The 25,663-nt window shown below is 45.0% G+C and overlaps 1 protein-coding gene across 1 annotated transcript in view; it reads left to right on the top strand.

The window, feature by feature from the left end:
• Nucleotides 1-25,663, top strand: part of grid2 (glutamate receptor, ionotropic, delta 2) — a 956,474-nt gene that overhangs the window by 684,770 nt on the left and 246,041 nt on the right. The window contains exon 4 of the mRNA XM_080200204.1: nucleotides 10,396-10,601. Coding sequence (XP_080056330.1) covers nucleotides 10,396-10,601 — 206 coding nt within the window. The remainder of the gene's footprint in view (nucleotides 1-10,395; nucleotides 10,602-25,663) is intronic.

The following is a 25,663-nucleotide window of genomic DNA, read 5'->3' on the forward strand; positions in this document are numbered from 1 at the left end:
GAGCTCCTGATTCAGAGATAGGGACTACCCACTGCTCAGCAATACCTCTTATTCTTGAGCATGCCAGAACATAACATCCAATGATGCATTCTGAATCCACAATGAAAGATGAAGAGGTTTGATACTCTGCATGGAATTGATTTCATTAAATGCAACCATTAAACATAAAATGAAGCCAGGCTTAGGCAACATTAATAAAACCCTGCTTTGTGTTCAGGATTTCTCTATTCTCTCACTGATCATATTAAGGTTTGGAAATAATGGGACTGGCTGACGAAAAATGAAGTAATATTCAATTCAAAAACCTCTAAAGATCCTGGTAGCAATGCAGTATTATATGGAACAGTGTCTCTAAAGAGCAGCAGTGAGTTATGATGAGATTGTGCTTTATAAAAAGATTTTTAGAAGCAGCTAATCCATCTTGGGTGAAAATATTAGGTTTTGCCTCACAATTGATGTCGAGATTCAGAAACTAGATAAAAACACAGAAATGGACAGGCATGGAACTTATTACAAAGCTAATTATGAGATTGTGTGCGTATTAACAACACATTATCATTGTACAAAAGTGTCCAAATATGAGGAAGGACGGATGGCGAAAGACTGACTAGCCCGTCTCCTTCACGCCTAGCACTCTTTCAGCTTGGCTGCCTTCCCCGCTCGCCCACTTTAAAAATTGAGCGGTATGGTGGCACAGTGGTTAGCACTGCTGCCTCACAGCACCAGGGACGGGGGTTCAATTCCCAGCTCAGGTCACTGTCTGTACAGACTCAGCACTTTCTCCCCGTGTCTGTGTGGGTTTCCTCCGGGTGCTCTGGTTTCCTCCCACAGTCCAAAGATGTGCAGCTTAGGTAGATTGGCCATGCTAAATTGCCCCTTATTGTGAGGGGATGTGTAGGTTAGAGGAATTAGTGGGGTAAATGTATGGGGTTGCGGGGATAGGGCCAGGGTGGGATTGTTGTCAGTGCAGAATTAATAGGCCAAACGACCTCCTTCTGCATTGTAGCGATTCTATGATTTTATGAAAATTGGAGATGTAAAAACGGAAAATGCTGGATAAACTCGGCAGGCCTGGCAGCATCTGTGGAGAGAGAAACACGCAGGCTGGAATTCTCATGGTCTCTGCCAACGCTGTCAGTGAGAATGGCGAATATGGTGAGCTGCCATTCACAGCAGCGGGACTGGAGAACCCTAGCTGCGGGTGAGGTCGGAGAATCGATCCGGAGTACAATGTGACTCTTCTCTAGAACTTGGCAGCCAAAGTTTTGATTTTAAGTTAGTGCGGCATGTTTTAACTTGCCATCTACAAGCAGAAGCAAAAGGCAAGTCCAACTAGACTCATCCTAACACCTCATGCATTTGACTGTCATCTTGGAGTAATGCTTTATGTTCAATGACAGACATAGGGATACATTAGAGTACAGCCCCCTCCTGTTTCAAGATCTCCCATTAGCTACACCCTAACAGAAGTAGGGTCTGTTAAGGAATGTCTTAATTGCAATTATACAGGGCCTTGGTGAGGTCACACCTGGGAATATTGTGTGCAGTTTTGGTCTCCTTATCTGTGGAAGGATGTTCTTGCTCTGGAGGGAAAGTGGTGAAGATTTGCCAGACTGATTCCTGGAATGGTGAGATTGATGTACGAGAGATTGAGTTGGTCAGGATTGTATTGGCTGGAGTTCAGGAGAATGAGGGGGAAATCTCATAGAAACCTGTAGAATTCTAACAGGACTGGACAGAGTAGATGCAAGGAGGATTTTCCCAATGGAGTGAGTGTCCAGAACATGGGTCACAGTCTGAGGAAACAAGGTAGACTGTTTAGGAAAGAGATGAGGAGAAATTTCTTCATCCAGAGAGGGTTCAGTCTGTGGAATTCATTATCACAGAAAGTAGTTGAGGCCAAAACATTGGATGTTTTCAAGAAACAGTTAGATATAGTGCTTGGGGAAAAGGGCATTTAAGGATATGGGGGGAAGGTGGAATCAGGCTATTGAATTGGATGATCAGCCATGATCATAATGAATGGCAGAGCAGGCTCAAAGGATCTATTGGCCTCCTCCTCCTGTCCCTATATTCTGAGGGCGATCTTAGTGCCAAATGAGTGTGAAAACAGGAGACAATCGCGCCCTTTTATGGATGAGCCCCCAGTGGCAATCGTACGGAACTAAGTTGATAAAAAGAGCCACAATGCGATTCTCGCCACCAGTGGGAGGGGGGTGGAGACTAATCATGAGTGGAGATGGTTGTTGAGCTCTAGGGGCGCCATTGCACAGGACAGTCATGCCCCCTCCTCTCATCACTGACCTGCATATCACCTCCGCACCCCCAATCTCTGCCCCGGCCAATTGTCTTCTACCCCCCAATACAGAGTACCCTTCTTACCTCCATTTCCCCACCTCCATTGGAGCTCTCCCCTCCCCCTCTGTCTCTATCCTATCATGGCCCTGCCCCCCAAGCCCTTCTCCTTCAGGCCTCAATTATCTCCCCCATCAGGCCTTGCCCTCTTGACACTGCCATGGTGCCAGGCTGGCAATGCCAGGGTGCCAGGCTGACATTGCTCAAGGGGTGCTCTGCTCCCCCCAACCACCAAGGGGGCTTCATTGGCCTCCACTCCCACTGGCAGGGCCATCACATCTGGTCACCATTGGTGAGGACCACATGTGATTCTTGCTGGTGAGGACCTTGACTGGTGGGGGCAGGTAAGGTCAAGTGAGCCCAGACTCACTGAAATGTATGGGACTCACTAATTATATTTAAGTTCAAGTTTGAATATTGAAATTTGCTCTATTCCCGGATGCGAGGCTGATTTTGTTAACAGAACAGTGGCTGTAGCATCGCGAAAGGCGAAAATCCAGGCATGAACCCAATTATTCGCTTCTCGCCCGATCTTACCAGCTCGCCACGGAGATCAGCTGGCGTGATGATCCAATAAGATCACCCGCTGCATGTTTCTATAATCTTGCCCTGCAAAGCACTATTGAGGCAGAGCAAGCAGTGCAGGATCAGGAAGCCAGGCCAGGGTCTATGACAAGGGGGAAATAACTCAAACACCAAGACAAGACTCGCTCCAAACGGACCATTTCGCAAATGTTTGCTCCACATCTGCTGAAGACTGCACCTGCTGGATTTGCATCACTGTCTGTAGCCTCTACAATGCGTGCCGCTGGGCTGGTGTTTGCAGGGTGCCTTGTTACAACAAGAGCTGGCTCTGTGTCTCCTTCCCTGAGAAAATGCAGGAGAACCAAATGTCAAACACATTTAACGGCTGCTTACCTTGGTGCGTACTCAGTGAGATGCTACGGTGCTTCAGTGTGTGTGAATGTCACTCAGCCAGGCCACAATACATAGCACAAGATTTCACTGCTGATCAGGGCCACAGGTACAGCTTGCTTCATAGCACCATCACGATTATTACAGAGTACAGCACAGACCCTACAGGACACAAACAGACCGTTTGACCCAACTGGTCTACGCCAACGTCTCCATAAGACTTCTCTCCTCCTTCCTCATTCATCTCAATCAGCATAACCCTCTATCTGTCTCTTACCTCTTCATCCTTAGTTCTCTACCTGAAGGCAGATCCTTGGCAATTATTCACTATTCTTGGTGAAGTGCCAAGGTTGTCTACAGTGCTGCAGGGAAGGATGTCCTGAGGCATAATACTTTGGCAAGACCATGCAGACGTTATGAGAGTGGATGAATGGACACCACTCAACAATCGCTAGGCAGGAGCATTCCCTTCCTGTTGAAGATCATGATGATGTCTTTTACTATGGGTGGGGGAAAGAGGAAGCCCCCCTCCAATATCATAGCTGGAGGAGGGTTTGAACCCGATGCTGTTGGTACTACTGTGATCCACGTGCTAGCCAAAGAGCCAACTGAGCTCACCAGCCCTAATGCGATTTAGCTCACCGTCCCTTAAATGCATCCGTAAGTTTAATGTTTATTCATTGGTCACAAGTAGGCTTATGTTAACACTGCAATGAAGTTACTGTGAAAATCCCCTAGCCACCACACTCCACGCCTGTTCGGGTCGTTCAGACTGTGGGAGGAAACTGGAGCGTCTGGAGGAAACCCACGCAGACACGGGGAGAATGTGCAGACTCCACACAGACAGTGACCCAAGCTGGGAATTGAATCCAGGTCCCCGGTGCTGTGAGGCAGCAGTGTTAACCACTGTGCCACCATGGTTTGCGCCCATCACTGTGTTGCCCATTTTATTCACCTCAATCACTCCTTGTGGTAGACAGTTCAACGTTCTTAAATTCTTGAAGTAAAAACATTTCCCCTCAATTCCTACTGAATGCATCATTGTATCTGTCACCCCCAGATATTGTCTCCCCCTCCCAGTGGAAATATCATAGAATCTGCCCTTTCAAACTCCTGCTTCAACCTGACTCAGCTTTCCCGATAGTTTGAACCTCTCAATTTTCATATTACCTTTAGAACTCTTTCCCCTACCTTCTCCCTTGACTCCATATCCCTTTTGTCTTATGAAGACTAGAATTGTCTACAAGTACCATCCAACCAAGGACCAACACAATAGGGGAACATAAAATCCCAAGCAGCACTCCACAAAAACCATTTTAAAAATTCTTTGATCTACCCAGTAAAACATAATTCTCAGATAACCAATACAAGCTTTATTCATTATGGTCACAGTAAAAAGTCTCACAACACCAAGTTAAAGTCCAACAGGTTTATTTGGTAGCACAAGCTTTTGGAACGCTGCTCCTTCATCAGGTGAATGGAGAGGTGGAGATTCACAAACAGGGCACATATAGACAAAGATTCAATTACAGGATAATGGCTGGAATGTGAGTTCCAACATCCAACCAAGTCTCCACAGGTGTAGACAATGCGAGGGGAGAGAGGGATAATCACAGGTTAAGGAGGTACGAATCGTTTCAAGCTGGGACAGTTAGTGAGATTTTGCAAGCCCAGACAAATGGCTACAGTTAGTGTGACATGAATCCAAGACCCCAGTTGAGGCCGTCCTCATGTGTGCAGAACTTGGTTATCAGTTTCTGCTCGGTGATTCTGAATTGTCACGTGTCTTGAAGGCCCCCTTGGAAAACATTTACCCAGGATTAGAGACTGAATGCCCTTGATTGCTGAACTGTTCCCCTACAGAAAGGGAACACTCCTGCCTGGTGATTGTCGAGCGATGTTCGTTCATCCGTTGTCATAGTGTCTGCATGGTCTCCCCAATGTACCATGCCTCAAGACATCCTTTCCTGCAGCGTATCAGGTAGACAACGTTGGCCAAGTCGCAAGAGTATGTATCATGCACCTGGTGGATGATGTTCTCATATGAGATGATGACATCCATGTTGGCTGGGTGGTTTGCTGTGAATAATGGTCTGTTTATGGTTGTGTGGTTGTTTAAAAGCTTGGGACAATTCGCACCTCTTTGGCCTGTGCTTGACTATCTCCACTCGCATTGTCTGCACCTATGGAGACTTGGTTCCCTGTTGGGACTCGCATTCCAACCATTATCTTGTAATTGAGTCTGTGTCTGTATATGCCCTGTCTATGAACCCAACTCTCCACTCACCTGATGAAGGAGCAGAACTCCGAAAGCTCCCAAATAAACCTGTTGGAATTTAACCTGGTATTGTGAGACCTCTTCCTGTGCCTACCTCAGTCCAATGCTGGCATCTCCACTTCATTATTGCATCAATGTTAGACTGTTCGGAGCAGCGTAATTTGCGTAAAATAGTCCTGGGATTGGAACATAGCAACATAAGAACAACAGTTTGCAAATTCAGCTCTTCAAGCCTGCTCCATCCTTCAATCAGATCGTGGCTGATCTCACCCTGGTCTCAAATCCACCTCCCCACCTGTTCCCCGCATCCCTCTTTCCCTTCTTTCATTGGAAATATGTCTATCTCCTTCTTGAAACCATTCAATGATTCAGACTCCACCGCGCTACGGGGCAGCGAGTTCCACAAACTCACCACTCTCTGTGAGAAGTAGTTCCTCCTCATCTCAGTTTTAAATCTACCGCCTTTCAACCTATACCCTGTGACCTCTTGTTCCAGATTGCCCCAGAAGAGGAAACATTTGGTCTACATTTACTTCATCAATCTCTTTTAAAATTTTATATACCTCGATCAGGTCCCCTTTCATCCTTCTAAACTCCAGCGGGTACAAGCCCAAACTGCTTGATCTCTCCTCACACACCAACCCTTTCATTCCTGGAATCAATCTGGTGAACCTTCTCTGAACTGCCTCCAATGCCAATGCATCTTTCCTCAAATAAAGAGACCAAAACTGGTCACAGATACTCCGGACGTGGTGTCACCAACCCCTTATACAATTGCAACAACACTTCTCTATTTTTATACTCCAGTCTCTTTGCAATAAAGGCCAACATCCCATTTGTTTTTTATTATTATGTGCTACACCTGCATACGGACATAACCTCAGATTTCCTCATGAAAAATGACTGAAAGTTCATTTTGTCTCTAATCTCTTTTGCCTGCACTTTTTCTTAAGCGTTCCAACCCAGGTTCTCAGTGCAGTTCAATCGCTGCTGAATTTACATTATTAAAATTAATTTTCTAGGTTTTGACACGGTGATAGATTTGCCTAAGGAACACGCTGTTAGTTTTGATGTTTTCTCTGCGATGATTCTTGTGTTTGTGCCATTGCTGACTCGATAGTCACATCAATATTAATTACTGCAGTTCTGTTGATGTAGCTACCTGCCCCCAACTGCTCCCCCATCAAGACACCAGGCACCAAGCAGATTTAACCTTAAGCCGTTCGGTTTGCACTGTGAGGCACAGCAGGATGGTTGGCAAAGCAAAACCACCACACAATTACCTCTACAGCTGCAGATCACTGTTCATAGCATCGTAGAATCTTTACAGAGGGATGCCATTTGGCCCATTGACTCTGCACCTACCACAATCCCACCCAGGCCCCACCCATGCAACCCCCATGCATTTACCTTCGCTAGTACTCTAAGGGGCAATTTGGCATGGCCAGTCCACTGAACTGTGGGAGGAAACCACAGCACCCCGAGGAAACCCACGCAGATACGGGGAGAACGTGCAAACTCCACACAGACAGTCACCCGAGGTCAGAATCGAATCCGGGTCCCGAGTGCTGCGAGGCAGCAGGGCTAACCACTGTGCCACCCTAAGACTACCTCGACTGACAATGAATTCAACTGCAAAAGTTAGAAAGTGATGCACCAATCCCCAGAAAGTCAATGCTTTTACCTTTCATTCTTATCATTGCTGGGACAGTTGACACTCAGATTGCGCAATTAACAGAAAACAAATACCCCAAAGTAACTTGTGAAGGGGAGGTGATGGGGGTAAGGGTGGACTTGATGAGGGAATTGTCTCTCCCGTGGAAAGATGAGGAGGAGTGCCTGGCGAATTTGATGTATTTTGAAAAGTTTTTTTTTCAAAAGGTGGTCGGGGAAAGGGGGGGAGGGAAAGAGGCTTCAGGTTGGAATTCCAGAGACAAAGCATCTGATAACTCTGCCTGTGGGAGAATGAGAGGAGATCAGCAAAAGGCTAAAGATGTGTGTGTGAGAGAGAGAGAGAGCAAGAGAGGGAGAGAAAGAAAGAGAAAGAATTGTAACATGGTGAAACAGGGTGGTCAATTTTGTACACAGTCAGCTTCCACAAACAGGAATGAGATAACTAATCAGATAATCTTTTTGATGAAGCTAGTTGAGGGATATTGATCTGAACATTGGGGAAAATGGCTACGAGCTTTGTCGGATAGTGCCGTGGGTTTTACATTCAACTGAGACACCAGACATGGACTACGTTCTTTCTTGTTTGAATCTGGAGAACACAGCATGGGAGTGAGTGGAGAAGGCTTGATAAAAAAAAACTGCAGATGCTGGAGTCTGAAACCGAAAGAGAAAATGATGGATAATCTCAGCAGGTATGGCAGCATCTGTAAGGAGAGAAAAGAGCTTTGACAAAGGGTCATCTGTATGCGAAACGTCAGCTCTTTTCTCTCCTTGCTGATGCTGCCAGACATGCTGAGATTTTCCAGCATTTTCTCTTTGGTGGCGAAGGCTTTGACTGTGTTTTTAAAGGTAGGTGTAATCGCCCCAGGAGGCTGAACAATGGAGGAAATGTAACGGAGGATGATAGCATGGGTAATGCTTATCAAATATAAAGGCAAGATTGAGGAGGGCAAGGGGAGGTGGGAGATGGGGCGGGGGAACCTGATGCTATGATTACAGAGGACCATGCCCCACACCCCACTTTGCCTTTAGCACTGGATGGTGGCATGGTAGCATGGTGGTTAGCACTGCTGCTTCACAGCTCCAGGGACCTGGGTTCGATTCCCGACTTGGGTCACCGTCTGTGCGGAGTTTGCACATTCTCCTCGTGTCTGCAGGGGTTTTGTCCGGATGCTCTGGTTTCCTCCCGCAGCCCAAAGATGTGCGGGTTAGATTGATTGGCCATGCTAAAATTGCCCCTTAGTGCCCTGAGGTGTCTAGGTTAGAGAGATTAGCGGGTAAATGTGTAGGGATATGGGGGTAGAGCCTGGGTGGGATTGTGGTCGGTGCAGACTTGATGGGCCGAATGGCCTCTTTCTGCACTGTGGGTCATCTTTTGTGTAGCAGGAAGGATGGAAGCAGGATTGGAGGGACTTGGATAGTGAGTTTGGGGATGGATTTCACATCTGCAAATGTTGGCAATGCAATTTTATCACTCCATTCTGCAAAATGATGGAAGGTGAGCAGGCAGGGAGATTGGCAGCCATTTTGAAATTACTGATTAACTGGCTTGTTAATGACCCAACCATCTGAAACTGGAAACTGCTCTTTTCCAGCATCAGCCAGGAAAAAGCTTTGGAAGTAAATCACGGCACCTATGAAGAGGTGACAAAAGAGTGGAGGGAAAGGATGGGAGCATGGAGCATGAATTTAGCAGCAGGTTCTGCTGGGGAAGGTGGCAACATCTGCATATTTTCCATTTTTTAACTAATTTTTGACCTCTTTTAACCCCCTAATAATAAAGAACAAACAGTCAGAAGGCTGATGGCCAACTTCCAACTTTCAGCATATGATCAACTTCCCATTCATGTCATTGGTCCTCGACCACATGATGTCCCAGCCTATGGTCTCGATTGGACGTGGAGACCCCACACTTTTGCACCTCTGATTCACCTCCTTTCCACCTGGTAGCCACTAACTGACCATCTAACACTGGATGAGCGGGAGATACCCAAGATGGCGCTGGAGTGCGGTGACTTCTTGCGAGCTGTGCCCAGCATATCTTCTAATTTTATCTTTTATTCTCATTCTACGCTTTTTAAAACTCTACTCTAACTCTTACAAATTCTCTAGTAATGCTCTCTGATCTTTGTCTACACCCTAGTTATGAATATGACACTACCTTCAGCACCCCTTTCCTTTCCTTCTCTATGAACGGTATGCTTTGTCTGAATAACAACCAATACTTTTCATTGTCTACTAATACACATGTAGAGGTCACAGTCTGAGGATTCGAGGTACACCATTTAGGACAGAGGTAAGGAAGCTTAGGTAAGTTCTTCACCCAAAGAGTGGTGAGCCTGTGGAATTCATTAGCACAGGAAGTAGTTGATGCCAAAACATTCAGTGTATTCAAGATGTGACTAGATATAGCACTTGGGGCAAATGGGATCAAAAGTTATGGAGAGAAAGCAGGATTAGGCTATTGAGTTGGATGATGATTGTGGTGAATGGCAGAGCAGGCTCGAAGTTTTCTATGCAGCAATAATAAATCAAATCAAAAACAGCGGGGGGTGGGGGGGCAAGGACAAGCAGACCATTTGGTCTCCTTTCATCTCTCTGCCAAAAAACGTAAAATCCAGCACATGGGCACAGAGTTAAGTGGTGACAGCATGTTCAGCAACCTTGCAGGGGAAAGGCAGGTTAGAACGGGGACAGCAATTGGAAAGAACAGAAGTGTCAAAGGTCTCCTTTTTTTCCCAGAGGGAAGATAACGATGTTATACTTGAAAGGTAATGGGGTGATGGCTTCACATTATTAACATTGCTGACACTGATCATTATTAGATTTGATGCGTTAGTATCTAGAGGATACGCTGTTAGATTTTTAAACTGCAGTTTATAACATTGACAAAATGTTCCTTGTGCGGAAAGAAAATGTGGATTGCTCAACAAGCTTTCTCGTTGCATTTCAAGGCAATTATAACCACCGTTAAGATGGAGCTAATTCAGAAGATTTAACCTAACCAGGGGCCTGTGTAATGAGCAATTGTGATAGACATGCAGCAAAATAATTGTTTGTTAACTCTTTTGTAAACGGGTGTAAACTTTTGAAAGGTTCCGTTGATGGAGGTATGGGGGTTGCGAAACTGAACATAATGTCTAACAGGGTAATTGTTATCCTTCAATTATCAGATATCCGTGGAATCCAGGATTTCTTGGACAAAGCTTCTCAGCAGGGGATGGACGTGGCTCTGCAGAAAGTGGAGAACAACATCAACCGGATGATCAGTACCATGTTTGCCACGATGCGCTTGGAAGAGATGAACCGGTATCGTGACACACTTCGACGGGCAATTCTCTTCCTGAGCCCACAGACAGCAAAGGCTTTTGTCTCTCAGGTAGGAGTGTGACAGCGTATGGCAACACCCTCTTAGAATAACACCATCTCGGTAGCTGAAACCAGTTGCTATTGCATTGTCTGGTTACACCAAAGCTGTCTGAGTTATGTAAATCTGACATATCATGGCAGGCGAGGTGTCAGAATTCTTAGTCTAGGTTAATTTTGCTGTTCAGTATGTACACAGTACTTTGTGTTAGTAACCTGTTAATTGCAACAAGTTTGTCCAAACCCAGACGATATTGCAGTCTTACATTCAGATAATGGTGTCCAAGAGGTGGCCATTTTGAACCTCCTCATTCACACCTCAACCGGTACCTCTTAGTTTTCATTTATATAGCACCATTTATGCAGTACAATGTCCCAAGGCACTTCACAGGAGTGTAACGAGACAAAAGTTCACGCCTAATAGGGATCATTTGGATGGGCAACGAAAAGGTTGGCCGAAGATTTAAGTTGGAAGGAGTGTGCTGAAGGAGGGGAAAATGTTAACTAGTCCAAGAGATTTACAATGGGGCTTTAGAGTCTTGAGCTCAGATGGCTGTTGTTATTGTCAGAATGGGAAATCAGAAGCAGCCAGAGATGGAGAAATGCAGATTTCAAGGACTTGCAAACTCAGACCGTGGAGAAATTTGAAAACAAGAATGAGAATTTTAAAACTGAGGTGTTGGCGGAGAGCCAGTGTATGTAATGGGGTTGAGAGTGTAGTTTGAAGGGGATTAGAGCAGCAGGGTTTTGGAGGAACTCAAGGTGGAAGAGAGTCAAAGGCATCACAGTGATTTGGTAGCAATGCACACTGAATCATAGAATCCCTACAGTGCAAAAGGAGGCCATTCGACCCATCGAGTCTGCATCAAGCACAATCCCACCCAGATCCTTCACATTTACCCTGCTAATTCCCCTGACACTAGGATTAATTTAGCATGGCCAATCAACCTGACCCACACATCTTTGGATTGGGGGAAGAAACCAGAGCACCCGGAGGAAACCCACGCAGAGAACATGCAAACTCCACACAGACAGTGACCCGAGGCAGGAGCTGAACCCGGGTCCCTGGTGCTGTTGAGGCAGCAATGCTAGCCACCGTGCCACCCCTGGAATTTCAAAGTAGTCAAAAGATGTTCAGGTTAGATTGATCGGCCATGCTAAATTGCCCCTTATTGGCCTGGGAAGCGTAGGTTAGAGGGATTAGCGGGGATAATATGTGGGGTTATGGGGATAGGCCCCGGATGGGATTGTTGTCAGTGTGGACTCAAATGGGCCGAATGGCCTCCCTCTGCACTGTAGGAATTCTATGATTCTATAATTCTACGGTGTTGTGGATTAATAAGAAGCTGCTTTGCACACGTGTTTGTTCAGAGGGTTGACTTGCTATTCTTAAAAACATCGGCACAAAGAGGCTCTGAACCGTTAGCAGCAAGAGGGAGGAAGGAGAAGTCAGAAACTCAGTCATTCTGAGCACTCCTCGGACACAGCAGAGGGGGCATGACAGCAGTCTGAGGTGAACTGTCTGATGGCTGGTGAGTGGAGAGGTGTGGAGCGCCAAAGCAGGAAAATGAGGGAAGAAGAAACAGCTTTTTAAATTGCAATGAGAGTTGAGAATCTTTAAAAGAAATAATTGAACATCACTTGTCCCCAGTTGTGATCTCAGTGGTGAAGATAGAAACTATTTGTTTCTGCACCCCCCTGCTGCCCCCGACCAAAGGACAAAACCAACAAGTGTTTATTTTATTCATTCTTGGGACATGGGCATCGCTGGCTGGCCAGCATTTATTGCCCATCCCTAGTCACCCTTGTAACAGAATGGCTTACTCGGTCATTTTGGTAGGCCGTTCAGATCAACCACATTGTTATAAGGTAAAGACAGCAGATTTCCTTCCCTAAAGGACATTCGTGAACCAAATAGGTTTCTCCAACAATTGACAATGGTTTCACGATCATCAGTAGATTCTTAATTCCAGATTTTTTTTTCACTGAATTTATATCCCACCATCTGCCGGGGTGGGATTTGAACACGGGTCCCCAGAACATTTGTTGAGTTTCTGGATTAATAGTCTAACAATAATACTACGAGGCCATCACATCCCCATCTGGTATTTTCGAGGCACTTTTAATGTAGTTAAACATCCAGTTGTTTCACAGGGGCGGTTGTCAATTAATACTTTGACACTGAGTCACATAAGGAAATATTAGGACAAACGACCAGTTGATGATTCTATACCAATTGTGTTTAGTTGTATGCAGATGGTGGGAATTAACTGGGGTTCCATAAATAGACATTTAAATGGGCACAGATAAAAACTGCAGTTGTTGGATTGGCAGGTACATGCTTGTAATGTGTTAATTTGATTTGATTTATTATTGTCACATGTACTGGGATATAGTGAAAAGTATTGTTTTGCGTGTGCTATACAGACAAAGCAAACTGTATACAGAGTACATAGGGGAGAAGGAAACAAGAGAGTGCAGAATATAGTGTTGCAGTCATAGCTAGGGTGCAGAGAAAGATCAGCTTAATATATGGTCGGATCATTCAAAAGTTGGAGAAGAAGATGTTCTTGAGTCGGTCGGTACATGTTTTCAGACTTTTGTATCTTTTTCCCAAGGAAGAAGATGGAAGAGAGAATGTCCGGGGTGCGTGGGGTCCTTGATTATGCTGGCTGCTTTCCCAAGGCAGTGGGAAGTGTAGACAGAGTCAATGGATGGGAGGCTGGTTTGCGGGGTGGACTGGGCTATATTCATAACAGTTTGTAGTTTCTTGCAGACTTGGGCAGAGCAGAGCTATCGCAAGCTGTGGTACAACCAGAAAGGATGCTTTCTATGGTGCATCTGTAAAAAATTGGCGAGAGTCGTAGTGGACATGCTGAGTTTCCTTTGCCTTCTGAGAAAGTAGAGGTGCTGGTGAGCTTTTCCAACGATAGCGTCTGCGTGGAGGGTCCAGGGCAAATTGCATGGGTGGGATTTTACATCCCTGCTCGAGCGAGAACGGAAATTCCCACCTGAGATCAACCGTCATTTCTGTTGTCCGCCTTGTGCCCGCTCCAGTTCCGTGGCAGGCGGAGTGGTAGAGTTCCAACAAATCTGTAAATAAATGTAAGAGTGTGAAAAGATTGGCTCTGGTTCTGTACGTTAGCATTGCCTTTCTAGAATGGAATACAAATAATCTGGTCAAAGGGATAGGTTTTAAGAAGTGATTTAAAGGAGGTAAGAGATAGGGAGGGGGAGAGATTCAGGGAAGGAATTCCAGAGCTCGGTGCATCGACAGCTCGGCCACCAGAGGTGGAGTGAAGGAAATCCAAATTGTGCAAAAGGCCAGAGTTAGAGGGGTGAAAAGCCATTTGGGATTTGGGGACAGGAGGAGAAGCTGATAGAGGAGTGAGGGTGCAGAGCAATTTTACCATCAGGAAGAGATTTGGAAAATAGCAGTGCTGCTGGATAGGCAGTCAGCGCAGTGTCGTGCAACCCAGGGTTTGGTGCGAGTTAGGATCGAGGCGTTTTGGATGAACTCAGGTTTTCGAAGCTGATGTATCCTTATCTCAGCATTAAAGCTAATTGCCGTTACAGGCTCTTCAGCCAATGAGGCAGGAGCAACTCCAAACACATTATTTTGAAACAAATTCTGAAGCCTCATTCTCAGGAAATAGTGGGAATACATTTTAGCGCTAAACAAGTGCCATAATGTTCCTTCAAAGAGGCAGCGTCGTCATGGTGATGTGTCTAGCACAATGGAAAGCTTAGAAAAATGGATTGATCAGTAATAGTATAAATTATTCTCTCACTGATTGCTGCAAGGAAGATTTACCACCTACGAGAGCAGGAACCAACAGAAAGAGGGAAACAGAACCACTCTGCCCCATCATCGCTGTTCCGGGAGCTAAGTTTGTTGGATAAACTTGTTGCAGGGGAGGCGATGGCCTAGTGGTGTTATTGCTAGACTATTAACCTAAAAACTCAGCCAACATTCCAGGGACCCGGGTTCAAATCCCACTGCGGCAAACTGGTGGAATTTGAATTCAATCAAAAATACCTGGAATTAAGAATCTACTGATGACCATGAAACCATTGTTGGGGGAAAAACAGCTCTGGTTCACTCATGTCCCTTAGGGAAGGAAATTACCCGGCCTATCTGTGACCCCAGGGCCACAGCAAATGTGGGTTGACTCTCAGTTGCACTCTGAACGAGGGCAACGAGGGATGGGCAATAAATGCTGGCCAGCCAGCGATGCCCATGTCCCACAAATGAATACAAAAGAAAAGACTTCCTTCTTTGCAAAACCAAACCCTCACACAAGGTTCGCAGTCTTTTGCGAATTGTGGCCTGCAATTCATGACTTCCTCTAAGGCCTGAAAGCTATGGTGTTTGGAAGCTTGCCTCACTTTTTTTTGCGTTGGACTGACTGTAGGATGCGAGCCTGAATTTTTCGAATTAGACCATGCAGGCTAACATGGTAATTATGCTTCATCTTTGTACTGCTGGATGGTGATTCTGACTGCAGAACCGACTTGACCTTTAGTTCAACTGAAGCAAATTAAGTTTCAAACCAATTCTTCGCATCCTGTGAGGAGGAGAAATGAACCATTTTAATTTCATACTTTAAATGATCGGCCACAGTCTTCCAGTGGGTTTGACACTTGCTCAACAGTGACACCTCTGGTCAGTTGCAGAATGGCAGAACAAAAAGATCATTTCAGAGTGGTTCATTTTCTTTGGATTAAGGTTGTGAGAGCGTGTTTTCTGAAGCTTCCAGCAAGGGCCTTTGATTGAATATAAAGAACGCTTCAGGTTTTGACTTTCAGTAGAATTGATTTCCTATGGAAACAGGATTTTTGATTTGGTTTATTATTGTTGCATGTTCTTTTTTTTATTCGTGTCACAGCTAGGTTTACATTACCACTGTAATGAAGTTACTGCGAAAATCCCCTAGTCGCCACAATCCGGCACCTGTTCGGGTACACTGAGGGAGAATTTAGCAAGGGCAATGCACCTAACCAGCACGTCTTTCAGATTGTGTGAGGAAACCGGAGCACCCGGAGGGAACCCATGCAGACACGGGGAGAATGTGCAGACTCCGCGCAGACAGTGAACCAAGCCGGGAATCGAACCTGGGTCCCTGGCGCTGAGAGGCAGCAGCGCTAACCACTGAGCCACCATGCCACTCTTCTCATTCATAAAACAACACCTCCGACAGTACATGACTGCTTCCGCCTGTATTCAATTCTCATGTGACCACACAACATTCTGGTTTAGAGTGAGAGTGCTACCCTTAAACAAGGGAAAAACACTGTATTCTGCACAGCCTGTGTCCAATGATGAGAGGTTGGAAGACGATGTTTTTGATTTGATTTATTATTATTATATGCATTGGGATACAGTAAAAAGCATTGTTTCTCATGCACTACACAGACAAAGCATTCCGTTTATAGAATACATGGGGAAGAAGGGAAGGAGAGGGTGCAGAATGGAGTTATAGTCATACCTAGGGTGTAATGAAAGATCAGCTTAATATAAGGTAAGTCCATTCAAAAGTCTGATGGCAGCAGGGAAGAGGCTGTTCTTGGGTCAGTTGGTACGTGACCTCAGACTTTTGCATCTTTTTCCAGACAGAAGAACGTGGAAGAGAGAATATCCTTGGTTCACATGATTCTTGATTATGCTGGCTACTTGTCCGAGGCAGCAGGAAGTGTAGATGGAGTCAATGGATTGATGGCTGTTTTGCGTGATGGACTGGGCTTCGTTCCTTTATAGTTTCTTGTGGACATGGTCAGAGCAGGAGCTATAGTGAGCTGTGCTACATCACAAAAGGATGCTTTCTATGGTGCATCTGTAAAAATTGACGAGAGTCGTAGCGGACATGCCAAATTTCCTTAGCCTCCTGAGAAAGTCGAGTCATGTAGATTGAGGAAAGCAAAACCCTATTTAAGATGAAGATGAGGAGGCATTTCTTCTGCTAGTCAGCCTATGGTGTATTCTTCCCTACTGAGCAGTGGAAACTGGGTCATTGAATATATTTAATTGTAGCCACAACTCTACTTTCCTTCCTACCCCTACACCCTTGGACTCCCTTGCCAGTCAAGAAACTGACCAAAAGTTTTAAAAATACTCCATAACCCAGCTCCCTGAGAAAGAGAGTTTCACAGACTCACAACCCTCTCGAGAGAAGAGAATTCTCCTCATCTGCACCTTGCGGGAGACCTCTTTTTTCTTTAAAACTGCCCCCAAAATCTGGTCTCTCTCACCAGGAGAGAAAAAAAAATAGGCTAAATAAGAAAATCTTATTCTGCTCCAAACCCACAGATAAGAAGTAGTGTTTTGCAGATAAACTGTCAGTCATAAAGAGCACAGCCCTCGCTTCTCACTGGCAAGAATCCAAAGGGTTTATATGAAAAAAAAACCAGACAATAAAATCTTCACGGCAGTTCAGTGCTTGAGGTAATATGGCAGATAATAGTGGGAACTGACTGGCAATTAATCAAATGTTATAAAATGGAAAGCCATAAAATGTTTGATGATAGCAGGTTTTAGTCTTGTCGATTGGGGTGGACAGAGCATAAACAATCGTGAAAATGCTAAATCATATTAAAAATATCATATTTCGCTGGTCTCTGAGCTTTGTCATGCGGAGTGTGTGATGGCTAAATAATATTTATGGATTCTTCAGCATCCTCGGAGGGATCAGAGGGGATGAGAAAATACCTCCCAGTCCTGGTCCTTTCAACAAAATGCCACATTCTGACCTTCATTTAGCATGCAGATAACCTTTAACTGGAAAGGTTCCAGTACGGCTTGAGTACAAATGACTTATGACAGTTCCTCAAGACCACATTCGGAGACAGGCAGCGAGTGTGACTTGCTGTCCTTCAAGTTGTTCATCCTTAGAAGGTGGCGTGTCACACTAACAGCAGCCAGAAAGCCTCAGAGGTTTCCCCAGTAGCTGTTTCTTTTTCTGAAGATGTTTGCAGCTGAGGTGCCAGAATTGACTAAAAACACACAGAAGAAAAATTGCTCAGTCAGTCTGACAAGCATCCGCGGCGAGAGAAATAGAGCTGTGATTGTTTGCCGAATACCTCCAGCTCATCCACGGCCTGGTTTCTCTGGTGCCGCTGCACTGAAGCGTGTTAACTGAGTTCTCCATTCTTGCTGGCAGCAGGGGCGGGTATGGTGGCATAGTGGTCAGCGCTGCTGCCATACAGCGCCAGGGACCCAGGTTCGATTCCAGCCTCGAGTGACTGTCTGTGTGGAGTTTGCACGTTCTCCCTGTGTCTGCGAGGTTCTTCTCCGGTTTCCTCCCACAGTCCAAAGATGTGAATTGGCCATGCGAAAATGCCCCTTGGTATCAGGGGGACGAGTAGGTAAGTATACGGGGTAACGGGGACAAGGCCTGGGTACAATTGTTGTCGGTGCAGATTTGATGGGCTGAATGGCCTCCTTCTACACTGTAGAGGTTCTGTGGATGAGATTGGAGAATCCTGCTCATTAACTCTGTTTCTCTCTCCATAGATGACACCAGAAGTGATGAATATTCCCAGCATTTTTCTGTTTTTATTTCAGATTGGCAGTTACTTGTGGTACTTTATTCTTGCACCTGCGTTTAAGCCATGTCAATAAATGAGCAGGCAAGGGATTCCTCACAATAGAATAGAAATTATACTTCACTTCCAGTTCCAGAAAATAATCCCCATCGGCGATTTGCATTTGAACATCACTAATACATTCTGCGTCAAAATCTCAGAACCCCTTACCAAACATCAAGACATTTTTATCCCGTATACAAGGAGAAAGCTAGAACCATTAATCAGCTTTGTGTTTCCAGCTTGCAACAAGGCCAAAAACAACTTGAAAATACATACAATATTGAACTTCCATACCAGGACATGGATTAGGAGCAGGAGTAGGCCACCGAGCCCTTTGAGTCTGCTCTTCTGTTCAATAAGATCATGGTTAACCTGACCTCCCATCCATCCCCGGTAACCTTTCACCCCTTGTCCATCAGGAATCTATCCACCTCTCCCTTGGAAACGTTCAAAGGCTCTGCTCCCACCGCCTTTTGGGGTAAGGCATTCCAAAGACTCATCACCCTCTGACAGAAAGCATGCCTCCTCAGTTCTGTCTTAAGTGGGAGACGACTTATTTTAAAACAGTGAGATTCTCCCACAAAACGAAACATCCTCTCCATATCGGTCCTGCCAAGATCCGTCAGGTTTCTATACGCTTCAATCGAGTCACCCCTTTCTCTTCTGAACTTCAGCAGAGACACACTAATCCAATTTTTCCTCATATACCAACTATCCATTCCAGGCAAAAGATAAATGCAAAATACTGCGGACCTTGGAATCTGAAACAAAATCAGAAAATGCTGGAAAATCTCAGCAGGTCTGACAGCATCTGTGGAGAGAGAGTAGAGCCAACATTTCGAGTCTAAATGACCCTTTGACGAAAGGTCACCTAGACTTGAAACATTGGCTCGGTTCTCCACAGATGCAGTCAGACCTGCTGAAATTTTTCCAGCATTTTTCTGTTTTTGTCACCCATTCCTGGTATTAGTCGAGTAACTCTTCTCTGAACTATCGTAGTCATAGAGGTTCACAGCATGGGAACAGGCCCTTCAGCCCAAATTGTCCATGCTGCCCCTTTTTTAACCCCTTAGCTAGTCCCAATTGCCTACATTTGGCCCATATCCCTCTATACACATCTTACCCATGTAACTGAATAAACACTTTTTAAAAGACAAAATTGTACCCCACGCTACTACTACCTGTGGCAGCTTATTCCAGCCACTCACCACCCTCTGTGTAAAAAAAATTGCTCTTCTGGACCCTTTTGTATCTCTCCACTCTCACCTTAAACTTATGCCGTCTAGTTTTAGACTCCCCTACTTTTGGGAAAAGATATTGACTATCTATCTGATCTATGCCCTTCATTACTTTATAGACCTCTATAAGATCACCCCTCAACCTTCTACACTCCAGAGAAAGAAGTCCCAGAGAATTGCTTCTTATGTACTTACATCTTTCTTTTAAATAAGGAAACTTATCTTGTAGGCAGTATTCCAAATGCAGCCTTACCACATGTGGCCTTGTATAACTGAAGCATAACCTCCCTACTTTTCTAATCAATTGCTCTCGCAATAAATGATAACATTCTATTAACTTTCCAAGTTACTTGCTGTACCTGTATACTAGCCATTTGCAATTCATACACTACGATACTCTAAACTTCAACTTAATACTCCCTCGAAACCAGACATTTCTGTTTACCTTTGTGAAAAATGCTTCAAATCTCAATCTATCATGAAATTGATTTTTTTTCTCTCTTTACCAAGCTACCGCATGCAGCTGGAATCCACTCAATCTGTTTCAGACTGATAAGGAGAACTTGCATTTCTGTAGCACCTTTCATTACCTCACAATGACCCAAAGCATTTTACCACCAGTGAAGTGCTTTTATTATTATGTTGGAAACACAGCGATCAGATTGCACACTCTAAGATAACACACGGGCAGCAATCAGCTCATCAGTTCCTTTTGTGCCATTGGGTTCCAATGATTAGTGATTAGTAGCACAGTAGTAGCATATAAGGCACGTTGGTACAGTGATTAGCGCTGCTGTCTCACAGCACTAGAGACTTGGGTTCAATTCCCGGCTTTGGTCACTGTCTGTGTGGAGTTTGCATGTTCTCCCCATGTCTGCATAGGTGTACTCCAGGTGCTCCGGTTTCCTCCCACAGATGTGCTGGTTAGGTGCATTGACCCGAATAGGTGCCAGACTGTGGCAACTAGGGGAATTTCACAGTAACTTCATTGCAGTGTTAATGTAAGTCTTACTTGTGATTAATAAATAAGCTTTTTGGTTAGCTCTGCTACCTCACAGCGCCAGGGACCCGGATTCGATTCCCAGTTCACACTGTCTGTGCAGAGTCTGCATGTTCTGCCCCGTGTCTGCATCCTCCAGATGCTCTAGTTTTCTCCCACGGTCCAAAAACACATGCTGTTTAGGTGCATTGGCCATGCTAAATTCTCCCTCAGTATAACCAAACAGGTGACAGTGTGTGGCAACAAGGGGATTTTTCACAGTAACTTCATTGCAGTGTTAATGTAAGCCTACTTGTGACACTAATATATAAACTTTCAAATTTTAGTATTGGCCAGCACACTGTGGAGGGCAACCCTTCAGATAATAACACTGTGAGATCTTTGAGCTGTACCCACCGAGAATGCACACAGGAAACTTCATTGAGAACTCATCCGAAAGATGGCATCACTGACAATGCAGCACCCCCTCAGAGGCAATAGTACTTCCCAATAAGTTAAGGCCAACAGAAAAGAGGATGTGGACATCGTCTAGAGGGTTTGATGGAATCATAGAATCCCTTCAGTGCTGAAGGAGGCCATTTGACCTTTCAAGCCTGCACCCACGGCAGTCCCACCCAGGCCCTATCCCCAGTAACTCCACATATTTATCATGTTCATCCCCCGACACTAACGGGCAATGTAGCGTGGCCTATCAACCTAACCCGTACGTCTTTCAAATTTAGGAGGAAACCGGAGGAAACCCACGCCGACACAGGGAGAATGTGCAAACTTTGTGCAGACAGTGACCCAAGCCAGGAATTGAATGCAGGTCCCTGCCGCTGTGAGGCAGCAGTGCTAACCACTGCGCCACCATACTGCCCAAATTAGAACTCCCTTTGCCCAACGCCTGTTAAATCCAAGGAATGGTTTACCACTCATTTTCCATCCCATAGTTCTCTCCTTGAGTGTTTGAAATGCCTACCTGCCTTGGGTTGAGAGATCCCCCATGAATAAATGTGCATCAGGATATGTGTCGGTCAGAACTCCAGTATAATTTTAACTGTCTGACCAGCGTTTTCATGTCCCATCTTCCCATTGTGATTGGCACAAAAAAAAAATCCTCCTCCTCTGGGCCACACAGAGAAAGTTCAAGCTTCTGCCTTGTGAAGCATTAAACCCTCCTGAACCTGGCCCATGACTCCCTCCCACCCCACCGTCGCCAGCCCGGTCGCCTTTGACCGTATCACGGGTAGGCTGAACCAAGATGCCCCTTGGGGGCAAGCAGGCAGAGGGATGATAATGAAGCCTGCCCATTAAAATAGACTGGGTCTCGAAGATCAGCAGCCCAATCAAATGATCTAGACCTCATACCGCTCTCTACCTGGGAGTGAAAAACTCCCTCCAATCCTTCACTGTAACACTGTGTAGTAATGATGGTTCAGTCTCAAGTAGATTGACCAGATTCCAGCCCTAACACAGCAGGTAGCAGCGAGCTAAAGAGGAAAAGAATTCAATCCAGTAATGATGAAATAGATTTAGAATTGAACCATTTTTCACAAATGTAAATAAGTGTAGGATACAGAAAGATCGTCTGTCTGAAACAGATAAAATAAATTCAAAGGCAAAGGTCTCATTCATCATGAACTAGCTATCAGTTTGGACAGAATTGCATCCTCAACTATTGATTGATTTGTTCAATAAATACACCAGGGTGAACTCGTGTTGGGAACTAAACATTTTTGGGATGCAACAAAAAAAAATTGTCATGCAGAATTGTGGTGCAGACGTGATCAGATACCTGTCACGTCTCCCACCATTCTCATCCTAGCAGGAGACCTTTCAGCCCATTAAGCTTCTTTAGCCCAGACAAGGCTAATCCATATCATAGAAGAATAGAATCCCTACAGTACAGAAGGAGGCCATTCAGCCCATTAAGTCTGCACCAACAACAATTCCACCCAGGCCCTATTCCCCGTAACCCCACACACTTACCTTGCTAATCACTAAGGTAAATTTATCATGGCCAATCAACCTAATCTGCACATCTTTGGACTGTGGGAGGAAAGCGGAACATCAGACATGGGGAGAATGTGCAAACTCTACACAGACAGTGACCCAAAGTGGGAATAGAACCCAGGTCCCTGGCACTGTGAAGCCGCAGTGCTAACCACTGTGCCACCGTCCTGCTGTTGTAACTCGACCCGCCCATCTTGGCTCCGTACCATTTCAAAGCCTTAGATGACAGAGATTTATCAATCTTAGGACTATAATCATTAATCAAGCTATCATCGACTGCTTTCAGTAGGTAAGAGTTCCACACATCCATCATCCTTTACTTGACAACATATTTCTGACATTCTCCCATGTTGGGCTGGTTCTAGAACTTGCAGACAAGCAAAAAGGTTTCTTGCTATTTACCAACCAATTAATTCTTTTGAAAATACTATAAGCCTCAATCAAATCAACCGTTACCTTCTATATTCCAGGGAGTACAAAATCTAGCTAATGCAATCCCTCCTGATAATCTAATCTTGGAACCCGAATAACATGCTGGAAATCTGCATTATACTTCTCCCAAAGCCAATACATCTATTCTGAGATGCAGTCCCCGGGTCTGTACACAATACTTAAACATGGACTAACCAGAACTGTGGCAAAACTTCCTCCCCTACATATCTCCAGGAATAAGGTCCCCGTTTCATTAGATTTTCTGATTATTTCTTGTGCCTGATCACTGCTATGTTTTAGTGATCTGTGTGCATGATCCCTGTGTTAATCACCCATGAGGTCCATGGAGGAATTAATGATTGATCTCCCTCTGGGGCTCATTGAGGATGAGTTCCCCTGGTAACAGGCAGTGGCCTGTCCAACTGGAACTCATCACCTGAGCCTTTTATAAGGCAGGTCCAGGACTGGGCCTGCTGAACTGTAGTCCCAGGTAATGTGTGTACACCATGGTAGTGGCTTTACCTTGCATTCTATAATAAACTACGTCAGGCTTCCTGAGTCATTTACAATCTTTTTTGATCCTCCATTCTTACTAGCTTTTCAAGATTTAAAAATGCTTCAGCTTTCTCGGCCCTAAGCTCAAGAATCCCTTCCCTAAAACCTCTCCACCTCACTCCCTCCTTTTCTAACGCTTCTCATAACTCACCCCTTTGACCATGCTTTTAGTCACCTGTTCCAATACCTCCGTATCTGGGCCATGTGTCAATTTTTGTCTGGTTACATTGCTTGGGATATTTTTTACACTGGTGAAGGTGCCAGACAAGTATAAGTTAGTGGTGCTGCATTAAGCATTTGGGCAGTAGGTCACCACCTTGGTTGGGTACCTAGTCATTACAGAGTGAACAAGGTTAAATATGCAATGTGTCAAACACTTCTTCACATGGACAGAGCAAAAGTGATCAGGTGTTAGTGCTGTGTGTGCATAACTCCCAACTCAATCGAACCAGGAGTGAGTTACTTTTTTTAGTTTGATTTGATTTGGCTTGATTTGATTTATTATTGTCATATGTATTGGCATTCAGTATTGTTTTGTATTGTTTCTTCTGCACAGAGCATACTGTTCATAGAGAAGGAAACGAGAATGTAGAATGTAGTGTTACAATCATAGCTGGTGTGTAGAGAAAGATCAACTTAATGCAAAGTAAGTCCATTCAAAATTCTGATGGCAGCAGGGAAGAAGCTGTTTTTGAGTCGATCCACTCCCTTGATCAGAAAAAGGATATTGCCTTTGGAAATTATGAAAGGGAGAGCTTTCATTTGTTGGACATGGGTGTTGGTGGCTGGGCAACATTTTTTGCCCATCCCTAGTTGCCCCTGAGAATGTGGTGGTGAAATGCTATTACAACTGAATGGCTTGCTAGGCCATTTCAGTGGGTAGTTGAGAGTCAGCCATATTGATGTGACTCTGGAATCACACGTAGGCCAGACCACATAAGGACGGCAGATTTCTTTCCCTGAAGAACATAAGAACATAAGAAATAGGAGCAGGAGTAGGCCATCCAGCCCTTCGAGCCTGCCCCGCCATTCAATAAGATCATGGCTGATCTGTCGCTGCTCAGTTCCACTTTCATAAGTGAACTAGATAGGTTTTTCCAACAATCGATAATGACTTCACAGTCATCAGTTCCTCCTTATTTCCAGACTTTTTTTTTAATGAATTCAAATTCCACCATCTGCCGTGGCAGGATTCGAACCCGTGTCCCCAGGACATTAGTTGAGTTTCTGGATTAATAGTCGAGCGACAATACCACTATGTCATTGCCTTCCCCATGGATATCCCCCAATCCCCCAAGGTCATACTCGAATGAAAGCTTAAGAAACAACAGATTACCAATTCAGAAATGCCTAACGAAATCCTTTGGAAAGGTCATGGTGACTTTATCTGTCATTCCATCGTCAATACATACATTTGTTAGCAAGTTCAGGCAAAAAAGGAGATAACCCCTGAAGCTGAAATTCTTCAGAACTTGGCAAGGGTTCGCCATTAGTTTCTCACAAACAGATCTCACCCTTAACCTCCCCATTATTTTTAACCACTTACTGGGGCATTATAGTGGTGCAGTGGTTAGCACTACTGCCTCACAGCTCCAGGGATCCAAGTTCACTTTCAACCTTGGTGACTGTGCGGAGTTTGCACATTTTCCCATTTCTGCATGGGTTTCCTTTGGGCACTCCAGCTTCCTTCCAAAGATGTGCAGCTTAGGTGGATTGGCCATGGTAAATTGCTCCTTAGTGAGCAAAGATGCGTAGGTTAGTTGGGATTAGCCATGGTAAATGTGTGGGGTTACAGGGACAGGGCTTGGGTAAGATACTTTGACAGAGAATCGGTGCAGTCTCGATGGGCTGAATGGCCTCTTTTTCACCATAGGGATTCTATGATACTATGATTTGCACATGAATTGCCCATTAATCTGACTGCAGAAAGTAAATTTAATACCAGTTAGCTTCTCCAGTCCCTGAAGGGAACAAATTATGTTTGACCAGAAAGATGCGGCATGATGGTACAGTGGTTAGTGCTGCTGCCTCACAGCACCAGAGACCTGAGTTCACTTCCTGGCTTGCGTCACTCTCTGCGTGGGTTTCTTCTGGGTGCTCCGGTTTCCTCCCAAAGATGTGCTGGTTAGGCGCATTGGCTATGCTAAATTCCCCCTCAGTGTACCCGAACCGTGTGATGACCAGGGGACTTTCACAGTAAATTCATTGCAGTGTTGAGTAAGCCCACTTGCGACTCTAAAAATAAACTTTAGTTTACTTTAAGATGCAAGA

The sequence above is a fragment of the Carcharhinus amblyrhynchos genome, chromosome 1 (genome assembly GCF_965287045.1).
Source record: "Carcharhinus amblyrhynchos chromosome 1, sCarAmb.v2.hapA, whole genome shotgun sequence".
Lineage (NCBI taxonomy): Eukaryota > Metazoa > Chordata > Chondrichthyes > Carcharhiniformes > Carcharhinidae > Carcharhinus > Carcharhinus amblyrhynchos.